At 41.6% G+C, this 15,864-nt stretch overlaps 2 protein-coding genes across 7 annotated transcripts in view; one reads left to right on the forward strand and one right to left on the reverse strand.

Annotated features, from left to right (window-relative positions):
• The window catches only part of LOC138167679 (zinc finger protein 420-like), a 14,375-nt gene extending 13,190 nt beyond the window's left edge, over positions 1 to 1,185 (forward strand). For all 6 annotated transcript variants that reach the window (XM_069096618.1, XM_069096619.1, XM_069096624.1 and 3 more), the window contains one exon: positions 1 to 1,185. This exon is cut by the window's left edge and continues 2,147 nt beyond it. In XM_069096618.1, coding sequence (XP_068952719.1) covers positions 1 to 162 — 162 coding nt within the window. In that variant the 3' untranslated portion in view covers positions 163 to 1,185.
• A 6,658-nt stretch (positions 1,186 to 7,843) lies between these two features.
• The window catches only part of LOC138167682 (zinc finger protein 420-like), a 19,928-nt gene continuing 11,907 nt past the window's right edge, over positions 7,844 to 15,864 (reverse strand). Inside the window, exon 5 of the mRNA XM_069096628.1 lies at positions 7,844 to 15,864. This exon is cut by the window's right edge and continues 746 nt beyond it. Within this exon, the coding sequence (XP_068952729.1) occupies positions 14,491 to 15,864 (1,374 nt within the window). The 3' untranslated portion in view covers positions 7,844 to 14,490.

The raw sequence follows: 15,864 nt of genomic DNA on the forward strand, positions 1-15,864 counted from the left end.
GCCTTTCGGGTGAGAACACAGCTTACTCGACATCAGAGAATTCATACTGGAGCCAGACCTTACAAATGTAATGAATGTGGGAAGGCCTATAGGCAGAAAGCAGATCTTACTAGACACCAGAAAACTCACATTGAAGAGAAACTGTATGAATGTAATGAGTGATGGTAATCTTTATATTTAGGGAAAATACTTTATTCAACATCTGACTAGTTTATACTGGAGTGAGAAGCTTTATCAATACAATCAATACAAAGTACTTCAATCAGAAAACAAAGCTTATTAAACTTTAGTAAATTTGTACTGGGTAGAAGAAAGACTTGTGATGTGGGTAGGCGTCCTGTTAGAACACAGGATGTAATCAACATCAGGGAAGTCATACTAGAGAGTACGATTATAACAAATGTGGAAGACTTTCACCTTCAGATAGACTTTGCTTTTTGTCACAAAATACTGAAGGGAAACCCCATGACTTTCATTAATGTGGGAAGGCCTTTGGCTAAAGCAGAAGCCTACATCAGAGAATTAATATTGAAGAGAAACTTTTAAAGTTAATATTCTTTGTTGTGATTTCATAGTGTTCATTTTTTATTGTTAATTTAATTTTCTTCTCACCTGGTGATATAAAAAGTTTATCAATTTTGTTAGTTTTTTTTTTTAAAGAGCCAGTTTTTAGTTTTGTATATCAGTTCCATGGTCTTTTTTTTTAGTTCCTGAATTTATGCTATATTTTCAAAATTGCCTTTTTGATATTTATTTCATGTTTATTTGTTTTCTAATTTTATTACTTATGTATTCAGTTCACTAATCCTCCCCTTTTCCATTTTTTAGTGTATGTTGTCAGGGATATAATTTTTCTCTGAGGACTACTTTACTGTCTCTCAAAAATTCTGGTATTTTGTTTTATTGTTATTCTCTTAAATATTGTTACTCTGTTGACCCACTGTTATTTGAGATAGCATTAAGTGTCCATTTCAGTCAGCTTCCTTTACTTGTACTCTCTGTATCACTCTCTTCAATCTGTTATTGTCTATTAGGTAGCACTTCGTATTTATTTTTTACATTTTTCATTTCTCTGTACCCTAGTTTATGGTCTGGTTTTATAAAGATACCATGTGATTTTGAGAAATTTATGTATTGTGTTCCCATTCAGGGAACAATCTTTCAGATCTAAACTCTTTAACAGTTCGGCTCTATGTTTTTCCTTTTGCCTATATTTCTGCTAGATTTCTTTAGTTTCTGGCACAGTGCTTAGAGCACAGTAAATGCTTAAATATTTTTTTCACTTACACAGATGAAGATCAGTGGATGGAAGAAGAGACATCATTTTTTTTTCATCTGGAAATCCTATAGACCACACGAACCAGAGTTTCTGAACACTTTTTGTCTCAGAGTTCCCTTTAGCAGTCTAATGAACCCTGTGGTATCTTCTTCAGAATAATGTTTCTTTTAATAAGTTAATTTATTTATTTTTATTTTCAACATTCACTTCATAAGTTTTTAATTTTCTCCCCCATTCTTTCCTTCCCTTCCCCAATATGGCATGCAATCTGATATAGGCTTTACATATACATTTGTATTAAACATATTTTCACATTTGTCCTGTTGTATAGAAGAATTAGAACTACTGGGAAAAACCATGAGAAAGAAAAAAACAGAACAAAAAAGAAAATAGTCTTCTTCACTCTGCATTCAGACTTTATAGATCTCTCTTTGGATGTGGCTGGCGTTTTCCATCTTGAATCCTTTGGAATTGTTTTAGGTCCTTGCATTGCTGAGAAGGGCTAAGTCTATCAAAGTAAGTCATTGCACACTGTGGCTGTTACTGTGTAACATGTTCTCCTGGTTCTGCTCCCCTCATTCAGCATCAGTTCATAGAAGTCTTTCCAGGTTTCTCTGAAGTCTACCTGCTCATGCTTTCTTATAGCACAGTAGTATTCCATGACATTCATATACCACAACTTGTTCAGCCATTTCCCAGTTGATGGGCATCCCCTTAATTTCCAGTGCTTGGCCACCACAAAAAGAGCTGCTCTAAGTATTTTTGTATGTGGTTTTTTAATACATAAAATACATAGGGTTTTAAAGAAAACACAGAATTACAGATATAAAAAATATTTTTAAATTAATTCATTGAATCTAGATTAAGACCCATGATTTATACAGAAAAGGGCCAGCTGTTGTGCAGTCGGGAGCATTGGAGTGAAGATCAGTGGGTAGAGAAACAAGTGGTTTTCCTGATGAAGCCTACAGTGGAGTTCCTAGAAAAAGGAGAAAATAGACAAACGTGCGAACTCATTATACATAGGCAAGGCTATATAAGTGATGAGGAACTTCAGTTATCCAGACATGTGCTAGAATGCATGCTACCAAAAGCAAGGAAGCCTATAACTTCTTGACCCACTTTAACAATAATTTTGTTCTTCAAACAAGTACCAATTTTTATGATCAAAAAGGAGAAATTGGTGACTGGTAGAAATGACAGAAACCTTGTGGGGAAGTGACCACTCCCTCCTAAACTTTGCTTCTAGTATTGGATTACACATTGTGACCTGCAGAGGACTTTGGAGGCCATGTACTCCAACACCCTTACTTTTACATATAAAGGAAAGTGAGTCTGGGAAAGGAAATGGGATTGGCCCAAAGTGACACAAGTAGAAACATCACAGGGGAGATTGAGAAAGAAAACAAAGTGAGGCCTCCTCTGACTTTCATCCTGTGTTTTAGGAAAGCATTTCAAAGTGTTGAAAGGAAGGGTAGGCAGCATCTCATGCTAAGTCAGCTTAGGAGGGGATTGGGAAACTCAATGAAATTCCTGAGGGCACAAATGGGTGACAATTTTAATTTAAAAAAGCAGGAGTTATTAGAAGACATTAATGTTTTGAGAACTTAGTACCTTAGATTTTTAAAAGATATGTATAGAAGATAAAAGCAAGGGCAGGTGATGGATAAGGGCCAAAAACCATGGCGTGGCCGAGTAGGAATGATGTCCAGAGTGCAAAAATTAAGGATAGTGAGGAAAACAGCCAAGCAAGCATTTCTTAAGTACCTGGAATCTGCTAGGTGGAGCAGCTTGGTGGTGTGGTGGGTAGAGCAGAACCCTGGAGTCAAGATGTGGGTGCAGACACTAGTTGTGTGACCCTGACCAAGTCACTTAACCCCTCTTTGCCTCAGTTCCTCATCTGTAAAATGATTACACTGGAGGAGGAAATGGCAAACCACTCCAGTATCTTTGCCAAGAAAACCCCACCAACAAGTCCATGGTCTCAGGAAGAGTGGACACAACTGAACAAAATATACCAAGCCCTGCAAAAAGCTGGAGATAAAAAGATAGAAAACCACAGTGGCTGCCCTTGAGGAGCACACAACCTGATGGGAAATGAGGTGCCAACAGCCAGGTATGACTAAAATATGGGCTAAATTGGAGATGCTGTCACAAGGAAAGCATCACCCTTAAGGGGGAGTAGTAGGTGAGACTCGAAGGAAGCCAGGAAGCAGAAATGAGGAATAACAGAAGCAGGGTTGTGTTTTTGGTGTATTGTTTTAAGATGCATTGGGGAGGAGAGTCAAGGAAGAGGTAGAATCTTGGGCAGGATGAGATAAATGACCAAAGAGAGAGGATTCTAGGTCTGCTTTGCCCTTGGGTCGGAAAGGTCAGAACACAAAGGGCTTATAGAGTGAAGGTGATAGAAAAGGGGGGACATAGGAAGAGTTCTCGAGTAATTCAGTTGGCCAAGATTCTCCATGAGGTTCCACAAAGACCTAGTGGCTGTGCTCAGTTACTGAGTGGGACAGTGAGAGTGGAAAGACTTAGGAACAGAAGATATTACAAAACCGGAGAAAGGCAAAGGTCTGGCTTTCAAAAACAAAAATGAAGTGCAAGCGTCTGCAACCTGAGGGCCAGTGTCTATTTTTGGGGAAATGTGTTAGTAGATCATTAAAGAAATGGGTAGTGAGGATTGCAAAGAGCCTCCCCACCTTTGCCCAGGACAAGTCATGCTGGACTGATGATCCTGCTTTTTTTGAGGGAGTCACCAAACTGGTAGATCAGGGAAATGCTGGAGAGAGAACTTACCTCATGTTTTTAGTAAAGCATTTGAAAAGCATCTCATGTTCTTTTAAAATGATTTTTCTTTTTGGAGGTGGGAGGGCAGGGCAATTGGGGTTAAGTGACTTGCCCGAGGTCACATGGCTAGTAAGTGTCAAGTGTCTGAGGCCGAATTTGAACTCGGGTCCTCCTGACTCCAGGGTGGGTGCTCTATTCACTGCACCGCCTAGCTGTCCCTAAAATATTTATCGACATCTTGTTTACACATCATTCATTTTCCCAAGGAATTCTTCCCCCCCCTCCACCCCTCCCAGGAAGCCTTTCGGCATGACAAGTAATAAGAGAGGAATGAAAAGCTCACAAGATGGACCAAACTAACCAAAGATCTAATCTATGCAGCATTCCACACCTCTCCCCCCCCCCCATTCCTCTGCAAAGAAACTGCCCAAGTGCTTCCCCAGAGGCACCCAGCACAGTGGCCTTGGAATCGGGAAGACCCCCCTTCAGCTGCTGCCTCAGACCCCTGTCAGCTGGGCCTTTAGTGACGTCATCGCCCTACCTTCTCCTTCCTTGCCTGTAAGATGGAGGTAAGAGCCCCTTCCCCAGAGGGTTCTTGTGAGGACCAAATGATCCGATTCTTGTGAATGCTTCTCAACTTTAAAGCCATATAAATGTGAGCTGTCATGTCTGAGGCCAGAACAGTCCACGATTCCACAGCATTCACATTCAGTCATTCTGTTTGCCTCTGCTTTGTGTCAGTTCACTTCTCTGTCTTTGTCATCATCCTTTAAAACTGGGTTTTATTCTAAACTTCATCGCTTCCCCAAAACAAGCCTTTGTATACACAAAGCAGATCAGAGGAAGATGAGGGATGGGCAAACCCAAGCACACACACACATATGCACACACACAGAAGCCTGTCTCACAATAAGGACATGAGGGTGATACCGCATTCAAACTGACAGGGTCTTGGGGATGTTAGTGGACAAGAACAATGTGTGTCAGCAATGGGATGTTGTAGTCAAGACCCAAACCGAACCAAAACTAAGGAGATTTTTCAGCTACGTTCTGAGAGGTGTGGCTTCTGTCCTGGTCAGTCCCTATCTGGACTTATTCTGTGACCTCGCGATTACAGAAGTGGGGAATCGGTAGGAACCTGGGGAGCCCTCACCATCTAATCCAACCCACATAAATGAGGAAGCTTGAAGACCTTCAGGGAAGGAAGGGCCCCTGTCACTCTGGGATGGCTGTCATGGTGCCATCTCTCCTAAATACAGCTTCTGGTTCTGCCCTCGGAAGCCAAGCAGAGCAGGTGTTAATCTCATTACTTGGTCAGACCTGGGCTTCAGGAGTCACTTGAGCTACTTAGTGTATGATGAATTAGAAAGGGGAGAGGCTTGAGGTCCTCAGGCCTTTGCAGCAGTCCGAGCCAGAGGAGGTGACTGTGGAGCTAGAGGCGTGAAGGTGGAGAGTGCAAGATTAAGAAACTAGCAGGATATGTGGGGTGAGTGAGAGGAGCCAAGGCACGAAGTGCTTCACAAACACATCTGATCCTTGGAACAACTCGAGGGGGTGGGCGCTATTCTGGTCCCTATTTTATAGTTGAGAAGACTGAGTCAGGCAGAGGTTGACTTGCTCATGGTCACACTGGAAGCTAAGAAGTGTCTATGGTTGGCTTGTCCTATCTTCTGTGGCACCTGTCTAGTATGGAGATGTTTCAGCAGTGGTAGTTTCTGCACCAAGTCACCCCAAGAGCCTTGGCCCCCCTTTCTGTGACCATTTTGCATCTGCCTGCTCAGCTTCCCTTGATCATCTTTTTAATAAATCATTTTTATTATTTAATATTTATATTCATAATTTTACATCACGTATATACATATGTAAAAATTTATTAAAAGGATTTGTTCTATAAAATTTGGATTTAGTCAAAAGGTCATACTTAAGGATCTAAAGACCACATGTGGCCTCAAGGCTAGAATTTCTCCACTCCTGGATTAGTAAACTCCTTGAGAAAGTAATTTGCAGTAGATGCTTTCACCTCAACTCCAAGAAGAAACTTCTTATCTCTGGGGACAGAGACAGATTCCAACCTCATCATCCAACTGAAACTTCCTTCAAATTTTCCAAGTCACCCAATCCAACGGCCTCCGCCTTCTTGACGTCTTTGCATCCTTAGACACTGTTAGTCACCCTCTTCTCCTTGATATTCCATTCTTTCTAAATTTCATGGATGGCCCTGTTTACTCCTGATTCTCCTCCTACCTGTCTGACTGACTCTTTTTTCTCCTTTGTTGAGTGGCCCTCCATATTTCTGTTCAGACATTCCTCAATTAACGGGTATTCCCTTAGTCTCCCATTCTTTGCCACTACAAAAAAAGCTGCCATATTTTTGAAGATAAAGATCCCTTTCCTCTTTGACATCTTTTGGATAAAGTTGTAGTAGTGTCATTAGTGGGCCAAAGGATATGCAGTTTAATAACTTTGGGGGCATCAATTCTAATTGCTTGCAAAACTTAATCTGGGTATTTTGTATTTTTGTAAATATTTCTTGATTATTTTACTGGCATAAAGTTAGAACTTTTTTTTTTTTAAAGCAATTGGGGTTAAGTAACTTGCTCAAGGTTACACGGCCAGGTGTTTCTGGGTGGGTGCTAAGTGTCTGAGCCGGATTCGATCCACAAGTCATCCCAACAGTGGAGCCGGTGCTCTTACTTGCTGTGCTACCTGGCCTCCCCAAAGTTAGAACTTCTAATGATATCCATTATTTCTTCTTTTTGATTTTTTTTTTTTTTGCCTTTTGGAGGCAATTGGGGTTAAGTAACTTGCCTGAGGTTACATGGCTAGTTTTTTTGTGAGTGTTAAGTGTCTGAGGCCAGAACCGAACTCGGGTCCTCCTGACTCCGGGCCGGCACTTTACTCACTGTGCCACCTAGCCGCCGGTTCTTTTTGATTTTAAAAAACTTTTTGTGAATTCCTTTTTAATTTTTGACGGGTTTTTCTCTTATTTTAATCAAATTAGGTAATGATCTTATTCTTTAAAACCAGCTTTATTAATGGTTTTGTTTTGAGTTTTGTTAATATTTTCTTTGATTTTTCAGAATTTAAGTTTAATAAAATGGGTTTTTTAAATGTGTTGGCCGTCTGGTATCTTCAGTAGCATTCACAAATTCAGTGTTTTCTTTTTATTAATGAAAATTTTTAGAAATATAAAATTTCCCCTAAGAACTGCTTTGGTTGTTCTTACCAAATTCTGGTAAGCTGTCTCATTTTTGTCATCTTTAATGAAATCCCCTATCATTTCTATGATTCGTTCTTCAATGTACCAATTCCTTAGGATTAAATCATGTAGTTGCTTGTCAATTTTTAAAATACTTTTACTAAGCCTTTCATTTAATTTTTATGACATTGTGGTCAGCAAAAGATGGGTGTATTTCTGCTTTTTTGCATATATTTTTAAGGTTTTATGTCCAAAGACAGAGGGAAATAGGGAAAGTAATACACATTACATACCTACTATGTGCCAGGAACTGGCCTAATAATTTCCTAAGTATCATCTCATTAGATGCCCACAATAACCCTGTGAGGCAGGTGCTATCATCCCTACTTACAGTTGAGGAAACCAAGGTTAACAAAGATTAAGATACTTGCCCAGAGTCACACAGCTAGGGAGTGATTGAGGCCAGATTTGAACTCATGTCTTCCTGACTGTAGGCCCAGCATTCTCTCCACTCTACCTCCTAGCGGCCTATGATCAGTAATGTTCAACACATTCAATAGTGAATTTTTAAAAATCGAAGATACAGCATTACTAAAAACGTTTATTCTAAATTCAATAACCATCAAGAAAACAAACTTGTCAAAACACAAAGGGAAAAAAATCAAAATTTCTTCTTCCCATATTTGCACTTATTAAAAAACAATAATACTCATGCCAGCTTGAAGCAGGTCACTGGACCAAGGGTCATTCTCTTCGCCATGCATCCACATCTGAACATTTTTCCTTTTGTTTTTCTGGATGTTGCAGCTGTCATTGTCATTTACAGCTGTAATCAGGGTTTATTATCCTGATTCTGCCTTCTCCATTCACTGCATTTCTGCACATAAAGCTTTCCACATTTCTTTGTACCCTCACAGATGTAATTTCTTATGCCCAGTGATATCTCCCTTACCTTCGTAGGTGACACTGGCTTTGCCAATCCCTAGTTTTTGGAGGGTCCTCTCACCTTTAACCCCCAATAACAACCTTAGAGTTGTTAGGCACCATTAGGCATATCAGAACCCTGTCTAGGCTCATTTGGTAGTGAATGTGACATGCCGCCATATTTTTTTTTCAAACATACCATGCCAATTTGAACCTCCATCAGCAATGTAACAGTGAGCTTGGTACCACCAGTACAATTCCATTATCTTTAACACTTTGTCCACTTAGTGGGTAGAAGGTGGCATATCCAAAGCTGTTTACGTCTGCCTTTCTGATTGCTACAATTATTTGGGTGGATTGACAATTTTCGGTTGCTACTTCCAAGAACTGTCTGTCCACATCCTCTAACCACATCTATAGAAATTTCTACCTTATATAATTTGGATCACATTTTTACCGGACCTAGGCAGAGGAAGAAACAACTCTGAGCATCCTCTGTAGAACTCTACATCTATAACTGGCAGGGGCTTCATGTTTCTGTTTGGGGGCAGATATCTTTATATTGAGATAATAGTGACCCCACCCTGAGTAGGGGTTGAAAGCCAAGGAAGGCAAGATGCCAGAGGCCTGCAATGAGACAGCCAAAGGAAAATTTACTAAATCCATAGCAGATGTTCAGGAAGGTGTCAACTGCCTACTTCTGAGGTGTCATCAACAATGTAATATGATTAAACTCGTGTGCCTTGTACATGGGATTTCTGACCCCAACTTCCAACCTTCCTGAACATTCCCCACTATAAGGTCACCTGAGTAAACATATGAACATCCCCAGGAAGTTTCCAGAGTGGAATCCTTCATCTTAATAAGTAAACTAATCCATCCTCAAGTGAAGTGAAAGGTAGTTTTTATTTGTAGTGGCGAGAAAAGGTGATTGAGAGACAGCACAGCAGTAATGCAAGATCTGGTCCGAGACACAGGATCCAAATTTTGGTGCAATGGCTAAAGTTGTTTGACTAAGAGCAAGACACAGCATCTCCCTGGGATGTAGCTTCCTCTCCCATTACACTATAGGCTTGAAAATGCCCTGCAGCTCTGCACTCTGAAGCAGCCTTGATCTGGACATCAGGCAGGGGATGGCTATCTCTGCTCCTTGGCCAGAGTTCTCAGGGTGTGCCATTCCCCACCTCACTCCACAACAAAAGACTAAGGAAAGAGTTCTCTGGGGTCTTCCAATGGGCAGCCTGAAACTCCAGCTTTACTTAGGGTCTGGGATGGTGGGGAAGTAAAAACACAGACAAATTCCACTCATGGGGATGAGGGATGGAGGACACAATGTTATGACATTTGTAAAGCACTGGATGTCACCTCCTTGGAGCCTTCCAGTGGCCCTGTCAGGCAGGTGTCGGCATCTGTGTTAAGATGAAGGCTGAGGCTCAGAGTGGGGGAAGTGGCTTAGCTAGGATCCTGCACATGGCTGTGATGCTAGGTCTTCCACAGCAAGATTCCACGACCCCACCCATTCAACCACAAGTTCCCAAGGGGATGTGCCCAAACTTGGGCCCACCACACTCCCAGCCAAACCCATCAACCTTCAACAGATGCCTTGGAGCACTACGAGATGGAAGGCAAAGTCAAAGGGAAACTGGTAATGTCTTCATGACTGTTGAGCACAAAGGCTGCAGAAGGGAAGGGCAAATACAGGAAGTGAATACTCATTCACAAAAGGATTTGTGCTTCTGGACCATGGTGGCTTAAAATCCAGGAAGGAGCTCCTGGCCAGGGACACACTGCCTGGGATCCTGCAACTGTGATTCAAAGGGTTTAATACAAAAAAGGAATTGGGTTATCTCTAACAATCTGGATGCCAAAGAGAACAGCTACAACATAGAAATTAGACATTTAATGAGTGCATGCTGGTTAATGGATGGGAAGAACTGTACAAATTCAAACACAACAAAAATCTAGGACAGGAATGTCAAAAAAGGCCTTTAAAAGTAGCCAAGAATGGGCAAGGTAGAGGTTCTGAAGGAAGCAGGCAAACCTAATTTTAGAGGCATCCCTGACAGGATGGCTACATCCCCAGAACATGGTCCTGGAAGGCAAACCTAATCCCAAAGGCACGGGGGTAGGGGTGGGGAGAGACCAGGAAGAACTTTTGGCTATAGATGAACAGAAGCAGAAACAGGAGGAATCTGACTATCAGGGTATGCTACGGAACATGTGACCAAAAAGAAACCACAGAAGTCTGCTTGATAAGCAGCCTGCCAGTCTGGTAGGGAGGCATCACAGAGCAGTGCAGGAGACTAGCACTTCCTAGACACCCGGACCTGTCAAAAGCAGAGCAGCTCATAATTTCTTGGCTTGCTTGAATGAGAATTTCTTCTACCAGAAAGTAGGAAAACAATAGGAATTGTTTTGGGGCCAAATTATTACCAGTGTGAGGAGCTGCTGATTGAAACAGAAAGTACGGGAGTCCTGGGGGCAGGGGGTGAGGAAAGCCAGACACAATCCAAGACCACTGATTTGGAGAGGCCAGAGTTCAGAGAAAGGCTATGTAAAATCCCATCTCCTAAAGTGGTACAAGGGAAAACAGAGCAGGAAGAAGGGGAAGCATTCAAGAAAGACAATCTAAAGACAGGAACAATGAACAATTCCACTAAAGAAAAGGGGGTTGTTTAAAAAGAATGATGCAGATTCCACAGGGAGTGAGTATACCAAGCACCTAATTGTAAAAGGAAATGTTCAGACCACAAAGACAGAGAATTGAACTGAGCATGACAATAAAGGCTAAGAACGAGACAAAGGGTCGCCTATGCTGGACAGAAGAAAAGAGGTCAAGCAGATGAGGAGCAGTGTCCTGCTCTGGCTAAATGAGCCCTGAAATGAAATCAGGCGATTTGGTCTGGCAAGGAGAAGCATCTCTGGACTGGAAAAGACAGAGGAGAAAAAATCCGTCATGAAGACAAGAGACACACAGGGAGCTCAAAAAAGAACTCAGGGCTCTTCCTGGGAGCTTCAGTCACCTCCCAAGCAAGTCACATTGCACACCCAGGAAAGTAGCAGAGGCAGAAACTATCAGCACAAGGACCGGGATGGGTGCACAAGGACCGGGATGGGCGCACAAGGACCGGGATGGGCACACAAGGACCGAGGACGCTGCTGGTGCAGCCCTGAAGTGGCCTAACCCTTGGAGAGAACAGTGAGGATGGAAGAGTTAGATGGCCTGGATGGCTGGACTCAAGGGTGCTTGGTATACCAAGGGCTCCTCATGGCAGGAAGTTTCCAGTGGACTTTGCCAGAGAGATCGAGGCTTCTTCCTGCACTGCTTAACATTTTCATCAGGGGTCAGGGTGAAGGCATGGATGATACACCTATGACACCAAGTGGGGAGAGATGGCCAACACATCAGAACAATGGGTTGAATCTAATAAGATGCACTTTGTGTGTGTGTGTGTGTAGTCCTGCACTTGAGTACAAAAGAATCAACTTCAATAGTGTAAGAGGGGGCAAGAGAGTGTTCCAAAAAGCCTGGGATATTTCTATGCACTGCAAGTTAAATGAGTCTGCAGTGTAATGTGGCAGCCAAAAAGCGGAGGTGATGAGACTGCCCCAGGGGAATGGGAATTTGAAGATCTTCCCTGTCCCCTAAGAGGCTGAATGTAATCACTTAGAGCCTGTGGTGGGAGGAGTTTACTGAGCCCCCAGGAAGCTGGGAGCCAGAGCACCTAGGCGGTAGGAGAGAATGTAGCCAAGAAGACAGGTAGGCTTGTGGGAAGGCTAACGGACGGTGTGGCTCCCTGCTGTGCTATAGTGTAGTCACTTCTTTGTTGCTATGATGGATTCAGTTTCCTGGTGCTGGGGTTTGGCTCTCTTGTGTCTCAATAATGTTTCGCTTTTGTCTTCTATATGAAGTCTGTTATATTTTGCGATTGAGCACTATGCCAGCATATTCATAGCTGCTTTGGCACTGTGAATATTGAATCAGCAGTACACCCAGGGAAGAGCTTCAAGACGCGATGGCGATGATCTCATTGTACTCTCCCTGTGGTTGGACTAGAAGACTGTGTTCAGATCATGGAATCCCAGTTTAGGTAGGAAATTATTAAATTAACTGGGTAAGAAGTAGAAGCTTTATGACCATTTCTTGGACATGTTACAGGCATGTCCAGTACGTGGCTCACAACATTCTCAAGTATATCCCAAATCAGATCAAAATGTAACTGGAAAATATTTAACAAAGTAAATGAAAATACAATAAAACATAGATGATATTAAGAGGTGGCTAAGTCAACACGAACCCTGCAGGGACCTTTATCTATGGTAGAGAGGCCTTATTGTCATTTGGGTTTGACGCCATGTTAAAGGATTCCTTTTTTAGGCATGAGTTGGACAAAGGCTTTACAATTTACAAGGTTGGATAACTCAGAAAACCTGGGAATCTGAAAGATTGGTTAATAGTGTCAAACATTTTGAAGACAAAAAGAGGAATAACGATTGAAACAAAGGTCATTATATTTCAAAAGTCACTAGTGATTTTTCAGAGAACAATTACAGTTGAGGCAGAAATCTAACTGAAAAGCATTGAGGAGATGGTGGACAGTGTTGAACTGGAAATGAGTGTAAACATCATCCTTTATGAAGTTTGGTGGTAAAGAGAAAAACAGAACAAAGGGTAGCTAACTAGATGGAATAGAAGGGTTAAAAAGAAAAAAAAGAAATACCATATAGGCCACGGCATTTGGATAGGTGCCTCGAAGAAGCAAGGTTTAAAGGACAGAATGAATATGAAGTACTGAGGGAGAGAACAGGATGACTGAAGTGATGTCTTTCATAGACAGTAGGAGATGGAACTGAAAGTGAGAGAAATTAGCCTTAAGCAAGACGCAGAGAAATGTCTTCCATGAAAGATAGCAAAAGATGAAGGGCTGCTGCTGCTAAGAATCTTAACAGAGCAGAGCTCCTGGGAGTGAGCTCCTCTTAGAATGCTACCATTTTCTTTGACTTATAAACTTAGTGGTTCAAAAATCAGTACAACCAAGCCAGCTTACAACTATTAATATTTAAATAAATGAATTTCAAAGTATGAAATCACACTCTTTTAACTACTCCCTTTCAAGTCTCTCCAATCATACTTATTCAGGGTTTTCTCATGCTGCCGTAGTCACATAATAACGGCTCCTCTGGGCACTGGTTTCTGGTTTTCCTTGGTTTTATTCCAGAGGCCTTCCCAGATTTTGTCATATTCCTCAAACTTGTTTCTCTCAATCATATTCTAATTTTCCATTAAATTAATGGAATTTAATAGAATGATTATTTGTAACCTGCCCCTATAGCTGACCATTTCAGTTTCTTCCACGAATTTTTTTATTACAAATAATACTGCTATGAAAAGTTATGAAGTTTTATTTTTCTTTTTGATAACACCTTAAAAGTATATTCCCCCAAAAGGAATGGGAATGATAGAAAGGTTAGCACACAAAAATTTGACTCAGTGTGACCTGGAGTTGCTACAGCTGGAGTGCCACACCTGGGAAGCTTTGATCAGGTTCAGGGATGGGAATGGAGCTGGGAAATCCCTTTGGCCTGGCTGGTGATTGTGGGTGAGCATAGCAGGGAACGCCATTCATTTGGGGGAGAAAGAGACCAACACGGAAATACTCCCTGCAGAGCCCCAGGCACTACTTACACCAGGGGATAAGGGATTTATAGAAGGAATGGGAAGAGGACATGGTCTGGAATCTTATGCCTCAGACTGGCAAGCATTGCTTATATTATATTTTCTCTGACTCAAGTCACCACTAACCTATGGGGATTCAAGAAGGGAGGGAGGTCTTGAGAGGAAATAGCTTGAAACAACCAATAAAAGGAATTCATATGTATCTGCTTCATCTATACCAAGGGTTCTTAACCTGAGGTCCATGAACTTAATTTTTTTTATAACTGTATTCCAATATAATTCATTTCCTTTGTAATCCCACATATTTTATGCATCTGAAAGCATAGTTCTAAGGAGTCCATAGATTTCAGTAGACTGCCAGAATGGCCCAAGACACACAAAAAAGCAAAGAACCTCTGATCTACAAGGTTTGCCTTTAGTTTAAATTCTGTAATGTTTAGTAAAGGATTGTAGCTCTGGCTGAAATCCTTTACATATTCATTCTATTCATAAGCTTCTCTCCAGTAAGAATTAACCTGATGGTCAGTGACTGTACTATGGTTGAAGACCTCTCCTCATTCAGCAGGTTCTTTTCTCCTGTATGAACTGATACTGAGTGAGATATTTACTTTGGAAACAAGCTTTCCCTCAATCATTACATTCATAAAGTTTCTCTCCAGTTTGGATTCTCCACTGTTGAGTAAGCTGTGAACTGCGATGAAGGGGCTCCTTGAGTTCATAAGGCTTCTCTCCTAAATGAATACTCTGATGCCCACTAAGTCCTGTGCTCCATCTAAAGGCTTTCCCACATTCATAAGGTCTCTCCCCAGTATGAACTGTCTGATGTTGAGTAAGTTGTGAGCTCTGGGGGAAGGACTTTCCACATTCATTACATTCATAAGATTTCTTTCCAGTATGTATCAATTGATGACGAGTAAGGTGTGATCTATGGCGAAAGGCCTTCCCACATTCATTACATTCATAAGGTTTATCTCCAGTATGAAGTCTCTGATGCTCCATAAGTCCTTTGCTCAGACGGAAGGCCTTTCCACATTCATTACATTTATAAGGTTTCTCTCCAGTGTGAATTGTCTGATGCACAGCAAGTTGTGTCCCTAAGCGGAAGGCTTTCCCACATTCACTACATTCATAAGGTTTCTCCCCAGTATGTATTCTCTTATGACGAGTCAGCTGTGAGCTCTGGGGGAAGGCCTTCCCACATTTATTACATTCATAAGGTTTCTCCCCAGTATGAATTATCTGATGTTGAGTAAGTTGTGAGCTCTGGCAGAAGACCTTTCCACATTCGTTACACTTGTAAGGTTTCCCCCCAGCATGAATTATCTGATGTTGAGTAAGCTGTGAGCTCTGGGGGAAGGACTTTCCACATTCATTGCATTCATAAGGTTTCTTTCCCGTATGTATCATCTGATGTCTAGTAAGTTGTGAGCTATGGCGGAAGGCTTTCCCACATTCACCACATTCATAAGGTTTATCTCCAGTATGAAGTCTCTGATGTTCCATAAGACCCGTGCTTAGGCGGAAGGCCTTCCCACATTCATTGCATTTATAAGGCTTTTCTCCAGTATGAATTGTCTGATGTTGAGTGAGCTGTGAACTCTGTCGAAAGGCTTTTCCACATTCATTACATTTATAAGGTTTCTCTCCAGTATGAATTGTCTGATGTACAGTAAGTTCTGTGCTTCGTGCAAAAGCCTTCCCACATTCATTACATTCATAAGGTTTCTCTCCAGTATGGATTCTATGGTGTCGAATAAGCTGTGAGCTATCACGGAAGGCCTTCCCACATTCATTACATTTATAAGGTTTCTCTCCTGTATGAATTGTCTGATGCTGAGTAAGTCCTTTTCTCTGGCGGAAGGCCTTTCCACATTCATTACATTCATAAGGTTTATCTCCTGTATGAATTGTTTGATGTCGACTGAGTCCTGTTCTCTGGCGAAAGGCCTTTCCACATTCATGACATTCATAAGGTTTCTCTCCTGTATGAATTCTCTGATG

The sequence above is a fragment of the Petaurus breviceps genome, unplaced genomic scaffold, assembly GCF_028583685.1.
Source record: "Petaurus breviceps papuanus isolate PSGF00001 unplaced genomic scaffold, PetGlider_PUasm1.0 287, whole genome shotgun sequence".
Taxonomy (NCBI): Eukaryota; Metazoa; Chordata; class Mammalia; order Diprotodontia; family Petauridae; genus Petaurus; species Petaurus breviceps.